Source organism: Labrus mixtus, chromosome 21, assembly GCF_963584025.1.
Source record: "Labrus mixtus chromosome 21, fLabMix1.1, whole genome shotgun sequence".
Taxonomy (NCBI): domain Eukaryota; kingdom Metazoa; phylum Chordata; class Actinopteri; order Labriformes; family Labridae; genus Labrus; species Labrus mixtus.
In genome coordinates this window covers 8,629,363-8,655,274 of record NC_083632.1, presented here as the reverse complement: position 1 = coordinate 8,655,274, position 25,912 = coordinate 8,629,363, and the positions used below count along the sequence as shown (strand labels likewise).

The following is a 25,912-nucleotide window of genomic DNA, read 5'->3' as shown; positions in this document are numbered from 1 at the left end:
GTTTTAACAAGATCATAAAGATATCTGATGCAGAATCTGACTATATGATCACCTTGGAGGTATTGGTGGCCTTTTTTTAAACGCCTAAAACTCTATAATAATCTACATAAAGTATTGTAAACTACCACTTTGTTTCTGCATGTAATGAAGTCATGCGGCGTCTTGACCAGCAGTCAAAACAGATAAATATCTTGACTCATTGCTGCCACCTTGTGTCCGTTTAAGACATAAAACAACACACTGAAGAGGTGAATGTTCTCTGCAGCTTAGGAATAAGAGAACTATGAGCCACATCTATTTTATTTCTTTTGTTTTTAAAAGCTTGTCGGGAAAGTAAGCCTGAGTCAATATATTGAACAGTTTAACATAATAAATATGTCAGGAACAAATGGAAACGTCTGCATTTCCCCTTAATTTGTGTATTATTTTGTTTCTCGTACTTGGGAAAAAAACATTTCTCACTAACTATAACAATCATTTTCAACAACGGTCCGGTCAAAGTCACATCCAGCTGCAATTCAAGTAACCTTAATGTATGCAACAGAATTTAGATATAGACACATGTGCATTAAGGATAAACATTTTTTTCTATTGTATTAAAATAATGCATGCAATTTGGGGTGCAGATGGCCGAGCGGTTGGGTCACGCCCCATGTTTGGAGGCTATAGTCTTCCAAGCAGAGGGTCCGGGTTCGAGTCTGACCTGTGGCCCCTTTCCCGAGTGTCATTCCCCACCCTCTCTCTCTCTCTCTCCTCTATTTTCCACTGTCCTGTCAAATAACGGCAAAAAGCCCCCCAAAATCTTTAAAAAATGAAATAAAGTACAGCATGCAAGGACACTTACCTTGCCACCTATACACTTACCAGTTCATGCAAAAAAAAAAAAAATGTTTTTGCATAAAATCAACAATGTTAATACCACACAAATCTTGACACAAATGGAAACTTAATTTTTTTTTACCAACTTTTATGCAGCCCTGTGATTGACTGTCAACCAGTCAAGGGTGTACCCCATCTCTCGCCCAATGGGATCGGCTCTAGCTTTTCTTCTTTTTCTTTTTTTTTTTTTACAGAGGAGAGGGTGACAACCATCTTTGTATTTTAAAACGTTATGTTTCTTATATAATTCATACACCGTATTACTTGGTAAGTGCATTTTAACACAGGTACATTTGACAAAAGAAAAGTAAAGGCTTTAACGGAAAACGGTCATAATGAATTCAATCATTTCAAGCAAACATTGGGCTGTACATGTAATGTATTTATGATCATTATGGATTAAAGGGTAGTTTCACCTGCGTCACAAAACATTTTCCCCTAAAATCTCTGGAGGCAACTTGCCATGCAAGGTAGAATAAATGTAACGTCCACTGTAATAAAAAGAGCTGGTCAACAGTTTGTATTGAGATATGACTGTGAGGTCAGTGAATAATCCTGAGGAGCTGTGATATTTTATCTGAAACAATAAGCACTGTTAACAAGACTTCATTTACCTTTACTTTAATGTGACCGCAGCAGAAAAAAGTGGAAGATATTTCGGAGAGAATGACTCGTTAAACTATCACATTCATGCAAAATGAAATGTTTAATTAAACTCAAACATTACTTTGATGTTTCTAAATGAAACATATGTTGTGTGTTTTTTTGTTTTTTTTTAAAGAAATGATATACACAAAGTGAATCATGTACTGTGTTTGATAACAAACATCACTTCACATTGCTCTTTTTCAAAGACACATTATTACAACACGTGAGATTTACAAAAAAAAGAAAAGAAATAAAAGCAGTGTCATCTTTTGGACACGTGGCAGCGGTTTGTTAAAAGTTCATGGCTTTCTTCAAGTAGACTTGATTTCAGTTCTTAAATATGCATCTGTATCAGCGCATTCAAGTGAGCGTTTTCTTTATTTTTGACACGCAGACTTTCAGTGCACGACATCCCATCTTGTTGGATTATCTTGAGACATTTTTTTAAGAACAACTCATAACTCTTTGTGGTGCAGCTGAGGGTGACCGCTCTGATAAAGAAACCTGAAACAAAAGATGAGAAAAGCTTTGATTACTACTGATGGGCTGTCACTGGCATTATGGGCTGCAAAAAAAAAAAAACAATAACAAATTCATTGTTGTTGATTATATGACACACAATTTTGGCTACACAAATGTCAGAGTCTCACACGTTTACTTTTCCCACCTGTGAGCTCTAGTTGGACAGGTAGACGGCCCTCTTGTTATATCTGGAGATTGATAAAAGGAGCAAACCCCAGCACATCCTGAAGAAGCACCAGAGCCCTCTGTAAAGGCGGCTCAACATCTATGACTACATTTCGCTTCCGCAGAGGATCCAGGCTCGACTCGGTCACGTTGTGACAGTGGTTCACCTTCAGGGACTGCAGCTTGGGGCAGTACTCTGCAAGAGTCCTGTGAGCACAGCATGAAGAGGGTCTTACGGACGGTTGCACAAGTGAAAGTTTGGGCATGGAAGGCACAAAGTTAGCTGGGTCACACTTGAAAATAAGACATCATGTACCTGATGGACTGGTTCCTGACCCGCAGGCAGCCCGTCAGGTCCAGCTGCTCCAGGCTCCTGCAGTTTTTGGCCACCTCCTCCACTGACTCGTCAGTGATGTTCGCGTTGACCGCCAACGACAGAGACCTCAACTTCAGACACTTCTTGGCCAGATAGCAGATGGCGTCGTCCTTGAGCTGGCGGCAGGCGGTGAGGTCGATCGACTCGAGCCCCCCGCAGTGGTCGGCCAGGCTGCGCAGGGACAGGCTGTCCACCCACTCGCAGTGTGCCAGGCCCAGGTGCTGCAGGTGCATGCAGCTTAAGGACACGGCCACCAGGGAGTGCCGGGTGAGCCAAGCACACCCGCTCATGTCCACTCTCTGCAGATGCTGGTTCTGGCCGATCACCGGCAGCAGCTCCTTGTCCGTCACCCAGTCGGAGCAGTTCTGCAGGGACAGGCCGTGGAGGACTTTATTGTCCTTTAGCATGGCGCAAAAGGCTTCCTTGGGAATGGACGGTCCAATCTGTGAATGGCACAACCGATCAAGCAAAACACTTTCGCAAGAGCTTATGCTGTCCTCAACAAAAACCTAACAATGTGCAATAACAGGCTTTAAAGTGTGAGTCTTAAGGACTTACCGGGGACAGATCAAAAGTCCTGCAGTTTGCCAGATACAACTGGATGAGGCTGTGAAACTGCTTGCTCACCCTCTGCAGGCTGACGAGGTGTTGCAATGGCAGATAGCACAAAATATGTGGAACAAGCACATCCTCCCAGGGCAAGTCCAACAGATCACACCTGAAAGAATGTACAGCTTGTTGTACTTTGATACTGAATGCAATCAATTGCATGTTGAAACGCTTGTAAATCCAGGTATACTGCGAGTTATATTACATTAGCACTATATTCAAGCTACGATATGTTTCATTAAACAAGTTGGTCTGCCATAAATAAATAATAAGAGCAACTGCAACCCGGCGAGGCATCTCAGGTTGTTTTTACTGGCGAGCTTAGCTGAGTAGCTAGCCTGCCACAGCCACCTTATCTAGTGCATTTCAAAGACAAAACAACATTTTAAAAGGCACTTACGTCGCTATCGTAGCTTCTTCTTCCATTCTGAGTCATCGATGTTACACACAGATTTGAAAGACGCGTTGTTTTTCACATATATGCCAACATAACGTATTCTCCTGTAGCATCTTGCAAGCACTTGAGGTGTAACCCAAACCTAATGCTGCCTTCAGGTACAGTCGGGAGAAGCTAGATTGATATCATAATAAAACATGAACTAACGGTATAAATATGTCATTACATAAATATATGGCTCCCAATGAATATTAAAAAAAAGCCAATTATTAATCTGACGGAAAATGTATAGGCAGACTGCTAAAAAAAATGCATTCAGTTCCCCTTTTTTGTTTTTGTTTTTAAGCAAAATGTCAACATCTGCGCCACTGTAGGCCTACTTGTTTATCTAAATAACTATACATCGCCATGTTTTTTTTTATACATTCATATTCTTTCACATGGTTGTACTTTTTTTGGTAATCAAAGATGTCTCGTGATGACACGTTTAAAATGATTTAATCTCCAATATTATCATGGACATCCGGGTGTTCTTGTAGCGATGAACGCAACACTGCTATTTTTCCGAGTTTACGTCAGTGATTAGGTTAAAGGCAATTTACATGTCCTACTTGATTATATGATAATAGAAAAACTGTTTGAATTTTTGTAAAGACCTCTTATACTGGAATAATGATACATTAAGCAGCATTTCGTAGATTCTTGTTGGGGTTTTTTTTAACTCTTTTTTTTAGAAAGTTAGTAGTGTGTGAACTGTAAAGTAAATAAACTAGTAAAAGATATGGCAAAAGGCTTTATTCAACATGTAATAATAAATAAACATTTCAGTCCTGTTTGGGGAAAGAGTATTTTACAGATTGATATGTGTAAATAGGCCTATACACAATGATTTTAGACTATCGCACAAATAAAGCGTTTCAGATGTCTTCTATTCTGATATTCTCATTTCTATAGAGACAAGCATGCAGCCAAATTCTGTGGTGCAGCTGCAGACCTGTAAACAGTGTGTTTATTTTGAGTTTTGATTTCCCAATGACATCAACCTGTTCCCATAATAGCAGCCTGTTTCCATGGGATACATACGTCGAACAAATGAGCATCCTGCCAGCTCACCTCTGCCCAGGAGAACAATGAAGTCAGTCATGCTGAACAATTGCTGACCCATGAGTTATGATTCAGTGAATGGGATGAGCCAACAGGATAGCCGAGTGAATACTCACTCTTGACTGACTACAATCCCATATACAAGCCAGAGTACAAGCATGGCGAATAAATCAATCTATGATTTCTCTGCTGAGACCCTGGATGGACGGCCGGTTCCGCTCTGTAGCTACAAGGGGAAGGTGCTGCTCATCATCAATGTTGCCACCTTCTGAGGGTCAACTATAGAGGAGGTAATAATCTGCAAGAGCACTGATTGATTACAGTCAGATCGATTTATCTCATAACATATAAGTAGGGCAGCGGTTTTATTGAGAGTTGTTTGATAATTGTGTCCTGTTACCTTCAGTACCACCGACTGAATGCACTGATGGAAATGTTTGGCCAACTCAACTTCACTGTCTTGGGATTCACTTGCAACCAATTCGGCCTTCAGTCACCCGGTAGGTACACTGCAGCTTTAAAATGTGATGAATTATTCCTGTACTCTGTACCTGTAACTGTGTATTGTGTATTATGCACTAGTACTGTGTGAAGAACCGTTTTATTATACATTATACTCTTCTTATCTTTGAGATATAGTTTGCCAGATGAAACATCTCGTCCCTCACTGCAGTCTCGTTTCTCTTCATAAAATTATACCTGTCACTGTCGACATTGCATTTTTTTTTATCACCTTTTTTTAATTGACAACTACATTCATTTCATTTCTAAGATTCTGACTTGCATTTAAAAATTGAAGTCTTGTGAAATTCAAAACAACTGTGAAGATTGAAGGACAGCTTTCAATTTTTCTATGACAAATTGAAACACTGTGGATTGAGGCCCATCTTTCACAAAGGATGACTCGTACTTTAATTGGAGTAACTTTTACATTAATATTCTGCTTGTTTGTGAACTTATTTCAGGAGTTTTAATACTTCCTCTACCATTTTTTTTAAATGACCTTCACAAATAAGTATTAGGTATAAGCTACTGTGTTTCAAACATTTAAGTCACAACTTATTTTTCAGAGGTCAATCATGAAACCCTCAATATCCTTAAGTATGTGAGACCCGGAGGAGGATTTGTGCCAAAGTTTCCTGTCTTTGGCAAAGTTGAGGTGAATGGACTAAACGAAGAGCCTCTTTTCACATATCTAAAGGTATGATCTATGTGTTTACTACATTGGGATACGTAAAGTAACGGATGAAACTTTATCCTATATCGTGTATTTATGCTGCACCTGTTCCTTGTGTCGTTCGTTTCCCATTTGCCTCAGGAATCCCTCCCGTTTGTGAACCCTGTGATCGGAGATATAAAGAAATTCTACTGGTCTCCAATCAAAGTCAATGACATTCGGTGGAATTTTGAGAAGTTCTTAATCACTGCAGATGGCAGGCCCTTCAAAAGGTACATTTCAGTTCAGAGATCTCCTGTATGAAAACTATCATAATCTTTATAATGCTTTCCATTTATTGCAGATATGAACTTCATTGCCCTGTTGAGATAGTGGAGAAGGACATAGCAGGTCTTGTCTGATGGATTATCTTCAATTTTAACCGGTGGCAGAGTGACGATCCCCCAGTAAATGCCCTTATGCACCTGAGCTGGATCTGATGGGAAGAGGAACAGGCCTCAAGGCTTTAGTGCATTCACCATGAGAACCAGTTCCCTTCAGCCACTGGAGGAGTTTTTATTTTATTATCAGACTGTCTCACAATGTGATGATATACGCCTTAAAGAAATGTTCAACAATGAGTATATCAATAAAAAATAAACAAATTAAGTCTTCCATAATTTGTCGTTATTTTGTCGTCACTTCTTTTTTTTTTACTACTCTATGAACATGTTGATTTGGGTTACGCAGCAGGGGTATATTATTTCATTTTTTAACCCGAAATAATGTGCAACATGGGATCAATCAAATCAATCAATCAATTTTTATTTGTATAGTGTCAACTCATAACATAGTGTTATCTCGAGACACTTTACAAAAAGCAGGTAAAATACCTTACTCTTTGTCTTTTAACATTACAAAAAGCAGGTAAAAGACCTTACTTATTACTTATTATTACCTTGCTATATTACAAAGATTGGGATTGGTCCTTACGCCGACCTTTACTTCCGTACTTGCGCATGCGTACTTCTCAGTCCGTCAGACAGCGGCAGCCAGTAAACATGGCTGGTGTAGGCTTCCGACGTTGGGCCTTAGCCCTTCGTAAAGGGAAAGGTTCTGGCATTGCAGTCCTTTTGTCGGGTACTAGAGCAGGTAAGCTGCCCCTGAACCGTTTTGGTTGAAGTGTCCGTTTAATGTCGTTTAACAAACGCGTTTGAGTTTAAAGTTTAAAAGAGTCGATCGGACATAACCTTGACATGCTAACGCTAGCCTACGTTACTAGCATTGCCTTTTCCTTCTTCTTCTGTTTACCGTTTGGGCTCTAAAAGTTTGACTTGGTTTTATGAACATGTGACTTGATGTTTCAGCCTCTGGTCCTTCAAAGGATACCATACTGGGTCCTTTTCCGACGACCCCCGAGGAGAGAGCTGCAGCTGCAAAGAAGTACAACATGAAGGTTGAAGACTATGAACCATATCCCGACAAAGGCGAGGGGTAAGCTGTATTCTATATTCTCTGAGGGTGTAGATAAGTAACTCTATATAGTCCACCACAGAGTGAATCATTAATTACTCATTGCATTGATTACTAATATAATTAACAAGCTGCCATCTTTATAGTTTCTGCTTATAATATGTCTACACTCATGCACTTTAACTTATGTCAACACTGTCCATTTACAACTCTGTTTTTGCACATTTACATTTAATCTTTCATATTTAATCTTCCTATTTAAGACTAGTAATGCTTAGTTAAATCCTGGTTGTATATATTCACATTCTTAGTTCTGATATTTTTTAGTACTTATTTATTTTGTAGTTAATATTATATTATGTTTAGATTGCTAACATTGTGTTTTTTACTCATATTGTGTGTTGGATAACCTGCTGCTGTAACGCCACAATTTCCCAGTTTGGGATCAATAAAGTAATTCTATTCTATTATATGTTTGTAGCTTTGGTGATTATCCAAAGCTCCCAGACAGATCTCAGCATGAGAGAGACCCCTGGTACCAGTGGGACCACCCTGACCTGAGGAGGAACTGGGGAGAGCCGGTAAGTGACCGATGTCTTTATTTCCTGCTGTTGAAATTAGGAAAATGTTGTGATTATGAGTCATCAATCAATCAGTCAAACTTCATTTATACAGCACCTTTCAGACAAATTAAATTGCAGTTCAAAGTGCTTAACAAGAGTACAGAAAAGTTGTTGACAAAAAGTAGTTTTTAAAATCATTGAGAGACTAATGCACACCAATAAGAATTTAAAAAATATGTATAAAAATAAAATATGACACTTAAAAGCAACAAGATATTAAAATAAATACATAAGAGGAAAATATTTAAAATTGTAGTAGGATAAAAAACACAATACAGTAATGTTAAGATTTGAATTGATATAAAACACTATATAAAAGCCAGACTGAATAAATGAGTTTTAAAGACTGCGTTTAAAAAAATCTCGATATTCTGGGCTCCTCTCAGACCCTCAGGAAGGTTGTTCCACAGTCTCGGAGCGTAACAGCTGAAAGCAGCATCGCCAAAGGTTTTCTGTCCTGCTCTGTGGAACAACTAAGAGAGAGGAAGTGGAGGATCTGAGGGGCCGTACTGGTTCATAAACTACAATCATATCTGATAGGTAGTCTGGTGCAAGGCCATGTAATGCTTTATAAACTAATAAAATAATTTTAAAATCAACACGAAAAAGATTTTAAAACAGGTGTGATGTGTGCTCTCCTTCTGGTCTTTGTCAGTACTCGTGCTACAGAGTTTTGTAGTAGCTGAAGCCGATTTGTTGTGTTTTTAGGAAGATCGGAAAGGAGAGCGTTACAATAGTCCAGCCTGCTGGTAATAAAAGCGTGCATGTGCTTTCAAATGTGTTGGCCATTTGTATGCTGATATATTGTCAGGCAAAAAATAACAGTGGTTTGCAGGCCTGTAAACATGCTTTATGGAGCTGTTTTGTGTTTTGTTTATTTTTTGTTTTTTTAAGTTTTTGTTGCACTCTTTTTGGTAATCCAGATGTGTTTCAAACTTCAAACGTCTCTGATTATCCATGTATGAAATTATTATTATTATTTTTTTAAAGATTTATTTTTGGGCTTTTTGTGCCTTTTAATGGAGAGATAGGACAGTGGATAGAGCTGGAACTCAGGGAGAGAGAGAGAGTGGGGAATGACATGCGGGAAAGGAGCCACAGGCTGGATTTGAACCTTTGTCTATATTGCATATCAGTTAGCCATTTCCAAGTGAGTCTATTCTGATGATTCTTGGAAAACAGTGCTGACAAACTGCTTATTTTAGAAGCAGAGGATTGTCTAGTACAACTTCACCAACTACCAAGGTGCATGAAGAGTGAAAGACTTAGAAGAGGTCAAAATACTCCAGCAACACTTGTAGTATGAAGATCAACTTTATTAGGGTCTAATGTGTTTATAAAACTGTTAAAAAGGCCCAAGTAAAGTCAAATCAATTTCTACATTAATTTGTAATTAGTGCCCTAATCAGTAAATATCTTGGTTACAGTTATGAATAAAAATACATGTATACAGGACAAAAATATCTAATTCTTTGTAACAATTGTCTGTGTATTTTATAGTGTATTAGTGTAGTGTATAAAGAGACACAACATCTACACAATATTGTACAAACAATGAAGATTGTGCATGCGAGGTATCCAGACACTCGAGTAGTTCAATATCAACAGAATTTCTTGCTTTAATAATACAATTAGAATAATAAGAAAATACATTATTCTTCATTTAGCCTAGCTAGTTATCACTGGATGAGTTTGTCTGTAACAAATAATCAGTGATGATTCTTTGTCTATTTTTTTAGATGCACTGGGACTTCGACATGTTCATCAGGAACCGTGTGGATACTTCTCCCACCCTTTTGTCCTGGTCCGCGATGTGCAAACAACTGTTTGGTTCCCTCGGCTTTATACTGCTCATGTTCTACCTTGGGGAGGTATTTCCAGCTTACCAAGCTGTTGTAAGTACAGACCCGTGCTAGGATGATTTTTGTGTGCTACATTATATTTCCAGGAGATTAGAAATTACTTAATTATTAAAAGTTAATAAAGGGTTAGGATTTGTGGAAAAAGCTTGATACTCATGTTTAGTAAATTATTTGATTTTGTTCTTAAGTAGACTTCTGTTGTTACATATTGGATAATGAACCATAACATCACTGGGGTATTTTGACATATGCATGGAAAGTTTGGGCTGAATACCCAATAAAATGAAAACATTTGAGTGTTAAAGACTATTAGCTGTTTAATCAACAAATTGAACTCAGTATTGCAAAGCTCTGCTCAGACTTGAGGATTACAAAGCTAGATGGACGTATCTATAAAATATATAAGAACAAGGAACTTAATTCAGTGTAAAAAAGAATATTTGAAAACAATATTGAGTTTATGATTCAATTCAACTAAAGAAGCCTTTTTCGATGTATCCCTATGAAACCTTAATGGTAACCTGTGTCAACTTACTTTGTGACATATACCAAGGGCAGCTGTCAGAGACAACTACAAGCTAACAACCTAATTGTAAAATTGTTTCAGTTATAATCAATTGTTTTCACTTTATAGGTTGCTCTTAAGTAACAGCCCTGAAGACACAAAGCAGAGTACAAAATAAATCCACCACTGACTTGCTTATGTGAATATGCAAGGGCAATGACATCTCTGTTGCAGCCCTGACTGTCACTTCTGCAACCCCTCAATTTCACTCAAATCCTTTAAATCATGTAAATGCATCATAAGCAGCCCACACAGGAATGTTTTGATAGAAAGGAGTAAAATGTAACATTAACGCTCATGGTGATCTTGATTCATGTAATTGTCACATTTTGAAGGTGATCTGTGGCCTGCAGATGAAATGCTTTTTATTTTTGTTTCATTTAAATAACATGCACCTTATAGCGAACTGTTTTTTCTTTCTTCCAGGCACCGAAACAGTATCCCTACAACGACTTGTACCTGGAGAGAGGAGGAGATCCTGAAAAACAACCAGAAGAAGTCAAAAATTATGTTATTTAATGACTTACTTCTGATTCTACTTGTGTATATATATTTCTGTCAAGAATAAAAAATGTTAACACTTACAGATCTCAGTGTTGCTCTTGCTCTGTGTGGACACTTATTTCACCCTGCAGTATTTGAATAGAATGTCTTTAATGTCATTATACAATTGTTTAATATTGTTTGTTTATTTAAAAAAAATAAGGATATAAAATGTTTCAATGTACATTTTAAAAACATCACATCTTTTATTCTAAATGTAATTTTTTTTTTTTTTTTACATACAAGTTAGTATTTTTCTTGGGTTAACTTTGAAAGCGAGGTTACCTTAGGCCACCGCTAAATGAGAAATGTCCATGTCGGCTTCCGTAGCTTAGTGACAACACGGCAAAGCACTTTGGTCGGAATCTGGCTAAGCTGCTAGCTCGGATGATAAGTAGCTGGCTCTTCAGGTTTTTGTGGATGCAGACAGTCAGGCTGTGGAATTGACAGTTGCCGTGAGTTAAAAACATTTATTTCTTTATTCTCTGCTGGTTTTAAGTGTGCCTGATACACAATTAACCTCATTTCTACTTGATTATAGCAGCAAGGGGTGGTGGCTGTTAGCGCATAGCAGCATTGGCTACGGTTATCTACTGGAAGAGCTCGGCTGTCTTTCCGCTTTACTAGTTCATTTACACGTACATTTAAGCATGTGTGACATCTCCCCAAACATTAAAGTGCTGCACTGATGATAAAGTAATTGAATTGAATAGTCATTTACGCCAAGTTTGTGAAACATGCTTGTTGAAGCTGTAGTTACGATATGCCAGCGTTAGCTTTAGGCTACTGGATATTTGATGATATTTTCTTTGCCTTGAGTGAGTGGCTTGGGAATATTCAAATGCCGACAATTACAGGTAACTACATGTGACGTTTTGTTGTTTTAATAAAAGCTTTAATACTGGTGAAAGTTATCTGTTTAGTAGGCTAGACAGTATCTTCAGGAAATAGTCGGAGTCCACGTAGCAGTAAGGGTGACACCCTGTTGCAGCAGTGATTGTTAAAACCAGTTTGTACTTTATAACTTGTATTTATTTAATCAATAGCTTGTTTCATGGTCATAAATGTACTCTGTGATGGTTCGTTTCGTCCAGGACTTGAAACTTGTGGAGGAAAATGAGGCTGAAGGAGATCCAGAGGACTGCCCACCAGGCGTGGAGTCCTGCAGGGCACCATCCCATCCACCTGGCGTTAGGAACGTCAGCACAGCAGCTCGATGCCTCTTTCAACACCACTGCTGCCCTGGAGATATTCGAGGTGGATTTCTCTGACCCCTCTCTGGAGATGCAGCTCAGAGGATCATTACCCACCGCAAACAGGTAAAACACAATTCACACGTAAGATACAATTTCTTGTCAGGAGTTGAACCCATAGTTGGGGGGGGGCAGTAGCTCAGTCTGTAGGGACTTGGGTTGGGAACCGGAGGGTCGCCGGCTCAAGTCCCGGTGCGGACCAAATCTGGAAGTTGGTCTGGTAGCTGGAGAGGTGCCAGATCACTTCCTGAGCACTGCCGAAGGTGCCCTTGAGCAAGGCACCGAACCCCCTCCCCACCATCAGCTCAGGAGCGCTCGCTGTGGGCCGCTCCGTCACCCTGACATCTCTCCATTAGTGCATGTTCATAGGATCCTGTTTGTGCATGTGTGTGTATATTTCAGCCTAAAACTGAAATTTCCCCTTGTAGGGATCAATAAAAGTAAATCTTAATCTTAAACTTAATAATTCCTGTCTGCATCATTCTTTATAGAGAAGTCGGACCCATCTTTGTCCTTTCATAGACACTTTGATTTTTGCTTTATTTTGGTTTAATGTGTACAATTGTATTTAAAATGTAGTAGCAGCCACAGATATATGTAAACAGCTCTATTTACTGGAACGCCCAGTTTTTGTAGTACTAAAAAAGGGGGAATGGTTAAAGAGCTGAACACATAGCCTCCGTTGAAGTTCACAGATGACTGCAAATAAAAAAAATCATGCTTTCATATTCCGCAGGTTGCACAGTATTGTATGGGTGAATTTTGGCGCAGGAGCTGATGGTACTGGAGGAAGACTGGTTGGTGGAAGTGAAAATGGCACTTTAACCATATATAACCCAGAGGTCATAATGAATTCTGGAGCAGATGCAATTGTGGGACAGTCCGACAAGCACACGGGACCCATTAAAGCCCTCGACTTCAACCCTTTTCAGGTAAATGTGCTCCCTCACAGGCTGCTCTGTCAAAGAGAGACAGTTTATATAGAACTTCTCTTTTGCTGCTTCTCTGCTACTGAAGTACTCATACTGAATTCTTCATTTTCACCCCATCCCAGAGTAATCTTCTTGCATCAGGGGCAAATGATTCAGAGATATATATCTGGGATCTGAACAACTTCAGCAGTCCAATGACACCAGGAGCAAAGACACAGGTGAGTGTGAGATTGAGAGGTCCTAGGTTTTTAAATATCACAAAAACCCTTGTGAGAGATGAGTTGGCTTCTTGATTTCATCGTGACCAGCGGATTGAAGTGATTCCATCACTAAAGTCACCCGGCGGCTTTGGGATAAAGAAAGGCGAGCCTGTTGATTGCTGCTGCTGGGAGCAACCCCGGATGGGTCACCTGAGTGAGGGGGTGATGTTGAAAGAACTGAAACCCAAAAGCATCCCAGCGCATCCTAGAGATGTATCTTGCAAACTAATGTTTGAGTAAAAAACAACCCAACTTCAGAACGAAACAGGCACCTTGTGTCTTTACTATTGTAGTTTTATGTATGTATTAGTCAAGAATGAAAGCTACAAGAAGGTTTCTTTATGCTTTTCTTTGCCTTACTGAATAAAATGAATCCTGCGTCAGTGTCAGCAGCTTTTTAAACAGAGCCATTTGAATAGGCACAATCACTATTTGCATGTCACAGGCCTGGTAGAGATATTGTTTGCATAGCAGGAACCTGATTTTATCATGCACATGTTCAGGTTTGTCTTGATATTAACAGCCCTCGTCTCCTCTTTCAGCCTGCTGAAGACATCAGTGTCGTGTCCTGGAACAGGCAGGTCCAGCACATCCTGGCCTCAGCCAATCCCAGCGGCAAAGCAGTTGTGTGGGACCTGAGAAAGAACGAGCCAATCATCAAGATCAGTGACCACAGTAACAGGGTTGGTGACCTTTAATACAGAACACAGGGGTTTCAAGTCTAAGGTTACTTTTTTGTGTACTTTGCAGTCCTGTCTGCTGGGATTCTGCAACATGTACACATGTAAGCAACGAGCCCTCTCAGCAAAACAGTAGCTCAGAAAACTGGTTGGATGTTACCAAAAGTAAAATTCATCAAGGGATTTTTAGGTTGACCCAACATTTATGTCACTTTTGTGACAAGTGGGCGCAAATCCAAACAAATTGCAAACAGGTGCAGGACAAAAAAATAAAAAATAAACTGCAGAAAAAAGAGCAAGGTCCGCACACTGTTTAACGCAATACATCTTCACCAACAGTAATAAGAAATATAAATAGAGTAGCTGTTGTGCAGTTTCTGTACAGTCTGATGAACCTTCAGAGCAGCTGCACCAAGCGCCTGAAAGAGCATTTATGTTGAGACTCAAAATTAAAAGATTGAACATTTAGAGTCCTCAATTATCTTCTTTTTTAGTGAAAACATCTGATTTCCACACAGTGAATAAAGAATGCATGCGTCCTTTGCCTAATTTAGTAACATAGTCTGTATCAGCTATAGAGCTTCTGTTCTGCATGGTTTTGACCAAATGTCTGCAAAGTTGCAAAGCCTACTGGATGGTTGTAGCAACTAGTATAACAACCTAAACCATTCAGCCCCCCAGCTGAAGGTATCTGAACTGGAACACACTAGACCTCAGTTTTCATTATCCTCTCTCTGTTTCTGTTACGGCAAGGTTCTTAAAGTAGAATTTTTCAAACAGTTACTTAGTTTATAGGAACCTTTTGAGGGTAAGGCAAAATTCAGAGTATCTTTATAAACCTACCACCCCTTTCAGGTCAGACCATAACGGTTGTGTTTCAATATTTTCAAAGTCTTTTTGATTATTTGATTTCAGATGCACTGCTCAGGAATGCTCTGGCACCCTGAAGTCGCCACTCAGTTGGTGTTGGCCTCTGAAGATGATCGACTGCCAGTCATCCAGATGTGGGACCTCCGATTTGCCACATCTCCCCTTAAAGTCTTTGAAAACCACACAAGGTGAGGTTTTAAAAGTTTGAGCTTAACACCCATTTCTGTTTTGTTTTTTTAAACCATCTTCTAGAGTTCTACCTATCAATCTTCTGCTGTTGGTGTTTTATTACAGGGGAATTCTGTCCATATCCTGGAGCCAAGCTGACCCTGAGCTCCTGTTGAGTAGTGCTAAAGACAACAGGATCCTCTGCTGGAACCCAAACACTGGAGAGGTATTTATCAAAAAATATGCTTCTTTTTTCTTCCTGAATTTCCTTGCTTTTTTTGTTCTTTACTTAAGTGTGTTTTCATGTCATTTATTTCATTGTAGGTCATTTATGAGCTTCCAACAACAAACCAGTGGTGTTTTGACGTCCAGTGGTGTCCGAGGAATCCAGCCCTGCTCTCAGCCGCATCCTTTGACGGGAGAATCACCGTCTACTCAGTGATGGGGGGGAGCTTAAAGACTGAGCAGCAAAGCACAGCTGATAAGGTAGAGGCTGTTCTGAAGGGATAATGTGTTTTAATCTAGAAGTGTGTTCAGAGCTGCAGTGTTTGACCACAAGATGGTGCTAGAGGGAAGTGATTAATGTCGGCTTATGAACAGCTGCATTGTCATGGACACATTTAACAGAATACAACATTTAATATGAATGAAAGTGAAATGACTGCCTGAAATTTTAGAGCTGATTTCGCTAAGCATGAATGATCTAATTTACTTAACATACCTGCTGATATTTATTTAAACCCTGAAATGAATTGTTTGGTTTAAAATTGTTACAAATGGCTAAAAATGTCCATCACAATTTAGTTAAACAAATGTAAAAGTCTTCTTCAGTCGACCATCAACATATTGTAGAACGACTGTCAGTTCTACCTTTTAATATGTTGTGCTTTTTATTAACTTTAAACCTTTTATTTCACAGATATCCTCCTCGTTTGATACCATGGATCCCTTTGGTACAGGGCAGGTGCTTCCTCCCCTGCAGGTTCCTCAGCCTACAATGCAGGAAACTATAGTCCCTCCTCTGAAGAAGCCTCCTAAGTGGGTGCGCAGACCAGTGGGGGCTTCCTTTGCTGTGAGTGAGACATTGAAACTTAAGACGGGGAATTAAAAAAAAGTTTATTGAAACTTGCATGGTCTTTTTTAGTATGATAGATCTGTTTGTTTTCTTTATTCATCAGTTTGGAGGAAAATTGATAACCTTTGAGAATCCCAAGCTGGCTCCGGTGCAGAGCCCTCAGCCCGTCCCCAGACAAGTGTTTGTGAGCCAGGTTACCACGGAGACAGAGTTCCTCCAGCGCTCCAGGGAGCTGCAGACGGCGCTGCAGTCGGGCTCCTTCAACAACTACTGCCAGGCCAAGATTCAGAATGCCAAGTCAGATGCTGAGCAGGACATTTGGAAGTTCCTTCTGGTGGGATATTAGGAAAATCACATGAGTCTATCTGTCAGTGTGGTTTGTCATACTTTGAGCTTATTCATCTTCTCTTTTTAAAGGTGAACTTTGAAGATGAAGCCCGCATTAAATTCCTCAGACTTCTGGGTTTCAGCAAAGATGAACTGGAGAAAAAGGTATTCTGTCTGTAACTTATAACCCTAGCAGATATCAGTCATGCATAAGCTTGTTCCTATAAATGATATCCTCTTCTTTTATGTCATTGAAAGAGTCTCCGAATACAAATATCTTGTAACTGGTTGGATCACAAACTCATTCAAATTCCATGTTAATACACTTGCCAACAAGCTAAGACAAAAAAAAAATGGATTCCTCTATAGAAACAAAATTATATTCTTGTTACTCAGCAGAAAACAAATCACTGAGCCAGACTTTTTTATCTGTTCTTGATTATGGTGACATTACACACCTCTATCTCCACTCTGAAACCCCTAGAGTCCATTTATCACTCTGCTCTCAGATTCACTACAGGAAACAGTTAATCCACGCATCATTGCATTTAACATGAAAAAGTCTGTTCGGCACTTCCTACTGTGAGATTTGACAGGCACTGTTTCCTTTTTCTTTCTTCATAAAGCCTTAGTTGGCAAAAGGTTCCATTTATTCCTCCTTCATTAAATCAGTCTCAAAGTCACTCAAACATGTTTTAGTAACTGGTTCATGCTCAAACTCCCACAGGCAAACACTTACTGTGGATAAACTACTTGTGGCCCCTCTGCTACATTCACATGTAAATTTGCACCAAACATAATAACTTCTCACGTTTGTAATTATGGGTTAGTTTAAAACTATGAAAGCAAACTACTAAGCTTTTTGTGCAACTCTTTTTTTTTTTTTTTTTTTCACTTTTTTTTAATTTAGTACACAGATAAAACATACAACTTCAGGAGATGCTTTTCAGTTACACTTGTCCATTTTCTCATGAAATCCTAACATGTCATTTTACCAAACAACTACACATCCATATCCATACATGTATACACACACCCTTTCCTTCATATTAGATAGACATAAACTTACATACATGCATATAACCACACATATGGCAGCCTTCACATCCTTTTTCAATCCTTTTTCCTTGATTGACTGACAACTTCTGCAAACATATTGGTAATTTGCTATGCAATAGACAAGTGCATTTAAAGTAAAATAAATAAAAAATAAAAATATTAAGAGGTGACTAGAGCTGTGCAACTCTTTTTAATCACGTTGTTGCCATTCTTTGTGTCATTCTGTTTGTGCTATTTATTCATTGACAATGAGGGCCTTTGTGATTCGTAGAGGTTCAAAGAAAGTTTGGGGGCGCCTGGAGCCTAGTGGTTAGTGCTCCCCCATGTTCGGAGGCTGTAGTCATCCAAGCGGGCGGCCTGGGTTCAAATCAGACCTGTGGCTCCTTTTTGCATGTCATTTCCCTCTCTCTCTCTCTCTCTTTCTCTCTCTCTCTCCTCGATTTCTGACTCTATCCACTTTCCTATCTCTCGATAAAGTCCCAATTAAACCTTTTTTAATAAAAAAAGGAAAAGTTGAAAGAATTAAAGTCAACTTTTTTTTTTTCAGATCTCAAAATGCCTGGGGAAGAGTTTTCAGCACAATGGACATGGAGTAGATGCTAAAGATCTTGCGGAAAAGATGCAGCGGCTCTCCACTGAGGTCAGCACACAAAATGTTCTTCAAATCTTCTTTTTTTTCAAATTTGCTTTGCCAAGTTTTAAACCTTTGTTTAATTACTGTATGTTGTTTCTTCCCAGAGGTCCGATGAAGCAGTTGCTGATGCAAGAACCTCAGGATCTGTTTCACCAGCAGACTTCTTCAGTCAGACCCCAAAGGACAACTCTAACTTCCAGATTCCCATAACCTGTGGTACACACACTAAATTATGTGATTTACACGTTACCTCTGTTTGTGTCTCATGATTGCACAGTAAATTAAGGGCTAAGGTTTTTGTGCCTTTGCAGACACGGATGGTTTGATAAGCCAGGCGCTGCTGGTTGGAAACTTCGAGGGAGCTGTGGATCTGTGTTTGAATGACGGTCGTTACGCTGAAGCCATCCTGCTGTCAATCAGCGGGGGAGAGGAGCTGCTCAAGAAAACGCAGCAAAAATACCTAAGCAAGCAAACAAATAGCATTTCAATGGTAAGGGTATAGTTGGTTTGATGTGCCATAGTTGGAAAAAAAAACAAGAAGGGGGAAAATATTTCAGCTGTATGTTCTTTTACTTTGTCCCCAATTTTAGCTCATATCATCAGTGGTGACCCAGAACTGGAGAGACATCGTGCAAAGCTGCGAGTTGGACAATTGGAAGGAGGCTCTCGCTGCCCTGCTGACCTACGCTCACCCCGAGGATTTTGCACGTTTGTGCGGTAAGTTGCATGCAAGTATTTTACGCTGCAACTTGCCTCACTTTTAAGAGGACACTTTGACGTGTCAATCAGTACAGTTAGTAAAAGTTTCCCCCTCTCTTCAGATACCCTGGGAGGCCGATTGGAGCACGAGGGCTCGGAGAAGCGCTGCCTGCAGGCCTGTCTGTGTTACATCTGCTCTGGGAACATTGAGAAACTGGTGGAGTGCTGGGCCTCACATAAAGACAGCTCCTCTCCTCTTGGTCTAGAGGTAATACATCTTTGTCAGATTTTGGTCATAGTTTGGCACAAGTTAGTATGGTTCGAAGAAGACTATTGCACTGATCATGAATATTAGCAAAACGTGTTTCAAAATACAAAAGGGGTCTTGTTTTTTTGGCTACCACATTAGAAACTAATGAAAAAGGATAGTAGAATAGTTACATAGGCAAAAATAATATTAATTTCATGGTACTTTTTAAAGATATCTGAAGTAAATACCAAACATTTCTTTGGGATGAATTGAGAATTGCTCTGTTAGAAGAAGTTGCAACTTACAACTTGTATTTGCTGCATGTAAATTGTAAATAAGAGTGTTCAAGAAACTCTTTCCGTCTTTGTTTTTTTACAGGACCTGGTTGAAAAAGTAATGATGCTGCGTAAGTCCATAGAGCGCCTCAGGAACAGTGAGGTGGCAGTCCAGAGCCCCGTCCTCGCTGAGAAGCTAACGTGCTACGCCGGCATTCTGGCTGCAGAGGGCAGTCTAGCCACAGCCATGACCTACCTGCCTGAGAACTCAGACCAAGTAAGAAGCTTTCCTAGTTTTTTTTGTTTTTTTAATTTATTACTCAATGTGTGTTTTGACGAATGTGTCTTCTCAGCCTGGGATCATGATGCTGAGAGACAGACTGTTCAACGCTCAGGGAGAGGCCGCCGGTGGACAGCAGCCTCCAAACTCTTTGAACAGAGTCGGTATGTCCGCAGCCAAGCCCGCCCCTGCTGCACAGACCGCTGCACCGAAAGCACAAGTCATGGTACAAGTCAAAAGCATTGTATCATATATTTTACAAGATAATCTTTGTTATTTAATCAAAGATGTTTTAGGTTTCCATTAAAACATTGTTATTTTTTTTTTTTTTTTTACAATCTTAGAGTCAGTACCAGCCACCCGCTCCCTCTCAGGCGGCCCAACCACAGCCTCCGATGCCGTCAGTTTTTACTCCACAAGCTGCTCCAGCCAGCACTGGGCCCCGCCTCCCGCCTTCTTCTCATGTCCTGCCACCCAGCACCAACCGCCCTGCCATGAGGCCTCCCTACCCCCAGCATCCAGCTCCTGCTCCAGGTCTGACACTTGACTGCTAGTCAATGCTTTTTTACATTCAAACTGGTTTTATCTGACTTAATGGTCTTTTATCTTTCCCCAGGTTTCCTGCCTAATCAGCCATTCCAGCCCCAGCAGATGCCCGTTGGTGGACCTTCAGCCTTCCCTCCTCCAGGTCCTTCAATGCCGGCTGCCAGCCTATCAGGACCTCCACTCCCTCCTTCATCATCCGCCACTGGAGGCCTGCCCCCCATGCCAAGCCCAGGGGTGCCACCAACAAGCTTCATGCCGTCTACCTCTTTACCATCAGGCCCCATGTCACCCACCTCACAACCCGGAGCTCCGGTCCCCATGTATTCAGCAACCCACCACAACCAGGGGCCTGCACCGCCTACGGCATCTGGTTACTATAACCCTCTCGGATCTGGGTATCCACAGGGAGGGCCCGGTGCTCCTGCCGTAAAGCCGGTTGCCCCTCCCCCTATAGGTAAATGTCATGTTACACTACTTGTTGCTAAAAAGTTCTCAATCACAGTCATTCCATTTGCTTTCCACATGTTTTTGTGATTAAAAAAAATAAAATAGAAACATATCCATTCATAAGAGTTTGCTAATGATTATTTGAATGGTACTCAGCTGTCAACCTCATTTGACTTGCAGGCTTCTTTCCCTGGCTGAATTCCCAGTGTGACCTCCAAGGTGACATGGTCAGGGTTGGATATGGAATATGAGTGCATTCTAATATAGGCTTGAGTTACCAGAAAAAAACACACGTTTCATAATTTACAATTCTATACAGTATCTCTACATTAAGCCAGATCTCATGGCGTTCCTCTGTGCAGGGATGCCATATTTTTCTGGTAACTCGGTGCATTTCTGGTGGTGTTTTGCTTGTACGCTTGAGGGAAATGTATTGACTTTGGAGCTGATTTATTTACAAGTATTTTAGCTTTTAACCACATTATCCAGGATTCAATCAAATTGTACATTTAAAGTGAAAATTAAGACTCAAGTTGAGCTATTTCAACATTCTCAATTGATACATACAGTACATGTTTGAGCTCAAAAAGCAATGTATGAGATGCTTGTCATTTTCCCTCCTTGTTGGTGTTGAGAAACTATGAGCAGCCTGTTTGTGCTTTTTATCATATTTGCTAAAACTGCTGAAACCCCTGGCTTAATGACTTGTTCTTAAATTGAGCATTTTTAAGAAGTATTCTAACCTTGGCTCAAAGAATTCTGAGTGTGTCAAGTGTGACTACAGGAAGAAAAGCAGATAAGAGTCTTTCTAATTCCCTTCCCCCCTTTTTTTTTCTCTAAATGTAGGACCTCAAGAGGGCTGGAATGACCCACCAGCGGTGCGAGGTGGACCGAGGAAGAAGAAGGTAACTCTGCTTTCTATCGCAGTCGAAACTGCGTGTAAATGAAAATGTCGCGCTTTAAATGTGTTTTCTCAAACGTTTTTCCTTTTTTATGATCCTGAAACTTTGCAGTTTATCCGATCAGTGTTATAGAAGAAACCAAAGCAATTTTTTGTGCAAATTGTGTCACAAACCTTTGTATGGAATAGTGATTGTTTTCATTAACGTGATCTTGTGCAGCAGAGGACAGATGCTGTTAGCACACATGCTGGCATCAACAGCATAAAGCTGATAAGACTAAGATAGCAGTTGGCTAACTACCAGCTAAGCTGTTTAGTAAAACTTTAACAAAGTGTCCAATCTAAAATTCTGAGCACATTTCAGCTTGTGTTTTGTGTCTCACTATTATCGTGTGTGTTCAGGTCCCTGAAAACTACACTCCACCAGCCCCCATCACTGCTCCTGTGATGGGATTCCCCATGGAGGCTCCTCAGGCTCACGATCACACCCAAGTTCCCCCTGGAGCCCCCCAGGAGCCCAGCGTGCAGGTTGGTGTGTTCTGAAGAGTTCTCAACAGCATCGCACAACAAGGCAAACATGTCAACAACCTTGTATGTGTTTCCTTGTTCGTCCTCAGCTCCTCCAGCAGTTGCCAGCAGAGAGGGTGGAGCAGAAAGAAATCCCAGCTGAGCACATGGTCCTCAAATCTACATTTGACAGCCTGGTGCAGCGCTGCCAGCTCGCTGCAAGAGACCCAGTAAGTCTCACTATATGTGTGACATCCATTGACATGATGGAAGGAGAATATGGGTTTTTATTGGATGCTAAATAACCACCAAAATGTTTCCTTTCAGCAAACAAAGAGGAAACTAGAAGATGCAGGCAAACGTTTGGGATACCTGTATGACAAGCTCAGAGAGCAGACGGTAAGAAATAAACACAGGCACACAAAGTGATTCAAATGTACCCAGATAATTATTTAAAGCACATATAGAAAAAATAAATGTTAAAAGTGGAATATCGGAAAATAACTATTGAGACCTTTTTTTTTATTTTATTTTTAAATAAATTAACTTCTTGTTTCCAGTAACACCAAGAGTGCAAGTTGACCCTAGTTTTGCTCAACTCTTTAAACACATTTTTGACACGTAATAAGCTCAACGTGACGCGTCAGATAGTAATGTTCCCCCTCTGTATCTCTCAGCTCTCTCACAACATCCTGAACGGGCTCCATGAAATCAGCCGCTGTGTGGCGAGTCAGAACTACCAGCGTGGTCTTGAGGTCCACACTCAGGTGGTCAGCAGCAGCAACTTCAGCGAGATCTCTGCCTTCATGCCCATCCTCAAAGTGGTCATAACCATCGCCAACAAGTTGGGTGTCTAACCCCCCCCCCCCCCCTCAAACCCCCCCAAAGCAGACTTCAGTGTTATCATATTGTTATATATGTATTTATTTCTTTTTTTTGACCTGATGATGTGCTTTGATAACGAGAATAATTACTGATGATATTGCTGATTGTGGTCGTCATCACTCCATACATTTTCCTTCCTGGAGGATTCAGCTGAGGGGGATTTTGTTTTTGTAAGGAATCGTTGATGTTGCTGTGGTAATTTTACAACAAAACAAAAAAAGATGAATGTATTCTGAAAGTAGTGATTCTCTGTAAATTCAACCGTTGATGTAAAATATGAAGAGGTGGTGCAAAGTTTGAATCGAGGCAGTGTTTGTACGAGTAGGTGCTGTTTCATAGTCCAAAAGACGCTCCACACGTGCATCCTTTTTTTTTTTTTTTTTTTTTTTTTGTCTTTCTTCAGCAGAAGTGGATCAAGTATGTGTTTGAATACATGCAGTGCTCCAGCTGCTTTAACAAAACATCTGGCACTCTCAGCTCCTACATCCAGTTCAGGGCTGGAAACCAGAATACAATCTAGGTTGCACTTGTTATTACTCATCCTGTCGGTTCAGTTTGTTTGAGAGAGAGAGAGACTGCTTTCTCTCATTCAGATTTTTTTTGTATCATCCATTTACAACAAGCATCAAGAGCATTTCCAAACTCTTAAACCGTTAATACTGATTGTTTTCTTCGCCTGCTGTAACAGATGGTGTCCAGGTTATTGTGCCATGAAGGGTTCTGGGCCAAAGCACTGCAGGAGAAACCCACACAGTGATTGTCAAATAGCTGCTTATTATCGTTTTTCTGTTTTTTTTGTTAATTTAGCCCGATTAGCACTGATCCGCTGACTGCTGAAATAACATGGCAGCTCATAAACAAAACATTAAGTTGTTGGACGGCAAATGATTGACCCTCCGTGTTTAATTTGCTTTAAATCATCTACCCAGGCTACTTTTTCTCCTTTTGCTAACACTGAATTACCTTCTTTTTAAGTTGTATTTGTTTTAGAATAGACCATACATTCTCACAAACCTTAATGAAATGACACATTTACAAACATGATATATTCTGAAGTTTGTAGCTGGACATAAAGCTGGTTAGTTTGGTGTATCATGGCAGCAGCAGAAGGCAGTAAAGTGCCTCCTCCGTGTGCTCTTTTTTTGGTTGCACAGATATTTATACAATCCATGTTGCTTACTTTACTCATTGCAGAAACTTTTTTCAAATAAAATTTCCCTTCAAAGGTTTTGAGACTCGATTAATTGCCTCTTGAATGTCACATTTGATACCCATTTCGTACTGGCTTTTAAATCAGTGGTGTTTTTTTTTTTGGTACACTGAAACTTTTTGAATGCTTTACAGATTATTGTTAGTCATCAACAAGAACGACGTAGTTCTCTCTTAGTTGAACATTGCTTATTTTTTGAAGGGGAACAACCTTTATGGTCAGTTTTTGTGTTTTTAAATGTAAAAGCTGTGAATTATTAGATAGTAAACCACCTATTTATGCCTACCTACAGGGACAAAACTTGGTGGTTGAAGGATCCAGCTAAAAATCACAAATCAAAGATAAACAGCCATGCCAATTTGGTTTCTTCATTCTTGGAGTTATTCACATTTTTAACTACAAAGCATTGGTGTTGATTTATGAGTTAAGCACACAGATACGGTTTACAGACAAAAAATGGGGTTATCTTTAGAAACTGGAAGTAGGTTTAGCATTTAATCTAATGTAATTATCCAAATCTCTCACGATTTCATTTCAGACTGTGTGTATTTATTTTTTGTATTTGATCATTTTCTTCTGAAAACTGCTAAATCTTAAGTGTACAAACAAAAATAATCAGCTAATCCACTGAATGCAACACAAACCTTCACTTGGCAGCTGTAGAAACTTCATATTTGATATGTACATGACTACACTTAATTTGAAGCATAATGAAATAGTGTATTTCAACTTTTATCATAAAAGCATTTTCTTTAAATTATTTATTTCACTTACGTTTTGAGAGCAAAGATATAAAAGTTTGTTTGTAATTCTCTTCTTGGCCAGTAGAGGTCTCTCTGTTAAAAAAAAAAAATACCTGATACAACTGGTCACACAGGAAAACTTTACTTTAAGCTGCTGCTCTATTTTCCTATTTCAAAGGAAATCACGTGAACGCATCACAGTCCGCATTCAATGACATCATTTTAGTTTAGTTGTTTATATAAATCATTGATGTCATTTACGAGGCTACATACAATTTTCATAAGTGTACGAAACGGCGGTTGACAAGCTGGCACAGGTGGTTCACGCGCTTGTCATCCATTGGTCTATAAGGATCATAAGTCAGGACCTCGCTGCTGATTGGTCGTTTTGGGGTCAGACGCTGTGAGCAGCGTACGCATGTGTTTTTTTGGGGTCGTTTTGAACTGCAGTAACCTCGGTCAGTCGTTCTGGGGTGATGTCTTTTAGAATGTGTCTTCAACACATCACACCACAGCAACAACCTGAGTCACGCTGATCTTCAGATACTTCAGCAGGTGACTCAGGTTTCAGGCAGTAAGACAGAACTGTGCCGTCCTACATTTACCGAAGTGTGGCATATACGAGTATTCAAAATGTCTGCTTCTGCACTCCCTCTTTATTTAAGTGTCCTCTTGTTCTTCTTCCTCTTCTATTCTCTATTAGCCCATTCTTCTCATTTTATATCTGAAACATAGCTTGTAATGAAATTGCACATTTTAAATAACAACAGAAGAAAAACACTGAATAAATCAATTATGGACAATATACGCAGCATATTAAAGAATATAGGCCTCTTAACTTTAATAGTAATTTGATAGCTGCAGCATATTATGCATCAATAAATGTCAAACAATCATGAGACATAACTCAGATAATATTTATCTTCTGGATCTGCAAGTGCAAGAACTTTTTAAAGATTCATTTGAAATGAAGGCAAAAATACTTAGAC

At 39.8% G+C, this 25,912-nt stretch overlaps 4 protein-coding genes across 5 annotated transcripts; 3 read left to right on the top strand and 1 right to left on the bottom strand.

Moving 5' to 3' along the window:
• Positions 1 to 890: 890 nt before the first annotated feature.
• Positions 891 to 3,755, bottom strand: fbxl15 (F-box and leucine-rich repeat protein 15). The gene is made up of 5 exons (XM_061027722.1): positions 3,600 to 3,755; positions 3,149 to 3,308; positions 2,531 to 3,033; positions 2,195 to 2,421; positions 891 to 2,031 (listed from the first exon to the last, which is right to left on the bottom strand). The coding sequence occupies exons 1-4, from the start codon at positions 3,623 to 3,625 to the stop codon at positions 2,232 to 2,234; spliced, it is 879 nt and encodes a 292-aa protein (XP_060883705.1). The 5' UTR covers positions 3,626 to 3,755; the 3' UTR covers positions 891 to 2,031; positions 2,195 to 2,231.
• A 1,071-nt stretch (positions 3,756 to 4,826) lies between these two features.
• gpx9 (glutathione peroxidase 9) lies at positions 4,827 to 6,487 on the top strand. The gene is made up of 5 exons (XM_061027726.1): positions 4,827 to 4,990; positions 5,107 to 5,200; positions 5,771 to 5,901; positions 6,019 to 6,149; positions 6,221 to 6,487. Exons 1-5 carry the CDS (start codon positions 4,859 to 4,861, stop codon positions 6,276 to 6,278), a joined length of 546 nt encoding a protein of 181 aa, XP_060883709.1. The 5' UTR covers positions 4,827 to 4,858; the 3' UTR covers positions 6,279 to 6,487.
• Positions 6,488 to 6,862: 375 nt separating this feature from the next.
• On the top strand, positions 6,863 to 10,949 carry ndufb8 (NADH:ubiquinone oxidoreductase subunit B8). The gene is made up of 5 exons (XM_061027725.1): positions 6,863 to 7,008; positions 7,224 to 7,350; positions 7,811 to 7,910; positions 9,692 to 9,847; positions 10,806 to 10,949. Exons 1-5 carry the CDS (start codon positions 6,876 to 6,878, stop codon positions 10,896 to 10,898), a joined length of 609 nt encoding a protein of 202 aa, XP_060883708.1. The 5' UTR covers positions 6,863 to 6,875; the 3' UTR covers positions 10,899 to 10,949.
• A 289-nt stretch (positions 10,950 to 11,238) lies between these two features.
• sec31b (SEC31 homolog B, COPII coat complex component) lies at positions 11,239 to 24,199 on the top strand. Of its 2 annotated transcripts, XM_061027709.1 has the most exons (26): positions 11,239 to 11,377; positions 12,017 to 12,241; positions 12,912 to 13,107; positions 13,230 to 13,325; positions 13,910 to 14,050; positions 14,963 to 15,105; positions 15,212 to 15,311; positions 15,410 to 15,571; positions 16,005 to 16,157; positions 16,264 to 16,494; positions 16,578 to 16,652; positions 18,094 to 18,186; positions 18,285 to 18,396; positions 18,492 to 18,670; positions 18,771 to 18,897; positions 19,002 to 19,147; positions 19,508 to 19,681; positions 19,758 to 19,910; positions 20,029 to 20,218; positions 20,301 to 20,684; positions 20,858 to 20,896; positions 21,524 to 21,582; positions 21,981 to 22,106; positions 22,196 to 22,315; positions 22,413 to 22,484; positions 22,763 to 24,199. In XM_061027709.1, the coding sequence occupies exons 2-26, from the start codon at positions 12,039 to 12,041 to the stop codon at positions 22,940 to 22,942; spliced, it is 3,654 nt and encodes a 1,217-aa protein (XP_060883692.1). In that variant the 5' UTR covers positions 11,239 to 11,377; positions 12,017 to 12,038; the 3' UTR covers positions 22,943 to 24,199. The 2 variants fall into 2 exon arrangements, with proteins under 2 accessions (XP_060883692.1, XP_060883693.1); XM_061027710.1 differs by lacking the exon at positions 20,858 to 20,896.
• The last annotated feature ends 1,713 nt before the right edge of the window (positions 24,200 to 25,912 follow it).

Excerpts from the sequence above, each read along its gene's own strand:
- fbxl15 (XM_061027722.1), bottom strand. The coding sequence starts at position 3,625 with ATGGAAGAAGAAGCTACGATAGCGAC. Across the intron at positions 3,309-3,599 it reads GAAGAAGCTACGATAGCGAC|GTGTGATCTGTTGGACTTGC; the intron begins GTAAGTGCCTTT and ends ACATTCTTTCAG. Across the intron at positions 3,034-3,148 it reads GGACTTTTGATCTGTCCCCG|ATTGGACCGTCCATTCCCAA; the intron begins GTAAGTCCTTAA and ends TGCCATTCACAG.
- sec31b (XM_061027709.1), top strand. The coding sequence starts at position 12,039 with ATGAGGCTGAAGGAGATCCAGAGGACTGCCCACCAGGCGTGGAGTCCT. Across the intron at positions 13,326-13,909 it reads CACCAGGAGCAAAGACACAG|CCTGCTGAAGACATCAGTGT; the intron begins GTGAGTGTGAGA and ends CTCCTCTTTCAG. Across the intron at positions 21,583-21,980 it reads GTGGACCGAGGAAGAAGAAG|GTCCCTGAAAACTACACTCC; the intron begins GTAACTCTGCTT and ends GTGTGTGTTCAG.
- ndufb8 (XM_061027725.1), top strand. The coding sequence starts at position 6,876 with ATGCGTACTTCTCAGTCCGTCAGACAGCGGCAGCCAGTAAACATGGCT. Across the intron at positions 7,911-9,691 it reads GGAGGAACTGGGGAGAGCCG|ATGCACTGGGACTTCGACAT; the intron begins GTAAGTGACCGA and ends CTATTTTTTTAG. Across the intron at positions 9,848-10,805 it reads TTCCAGCTTACCAAGCTGTT|GCACCGAAACAGTATCCCTA; the intron begins GTAAGTACAGAC and ends TCTTTCTTCCAG.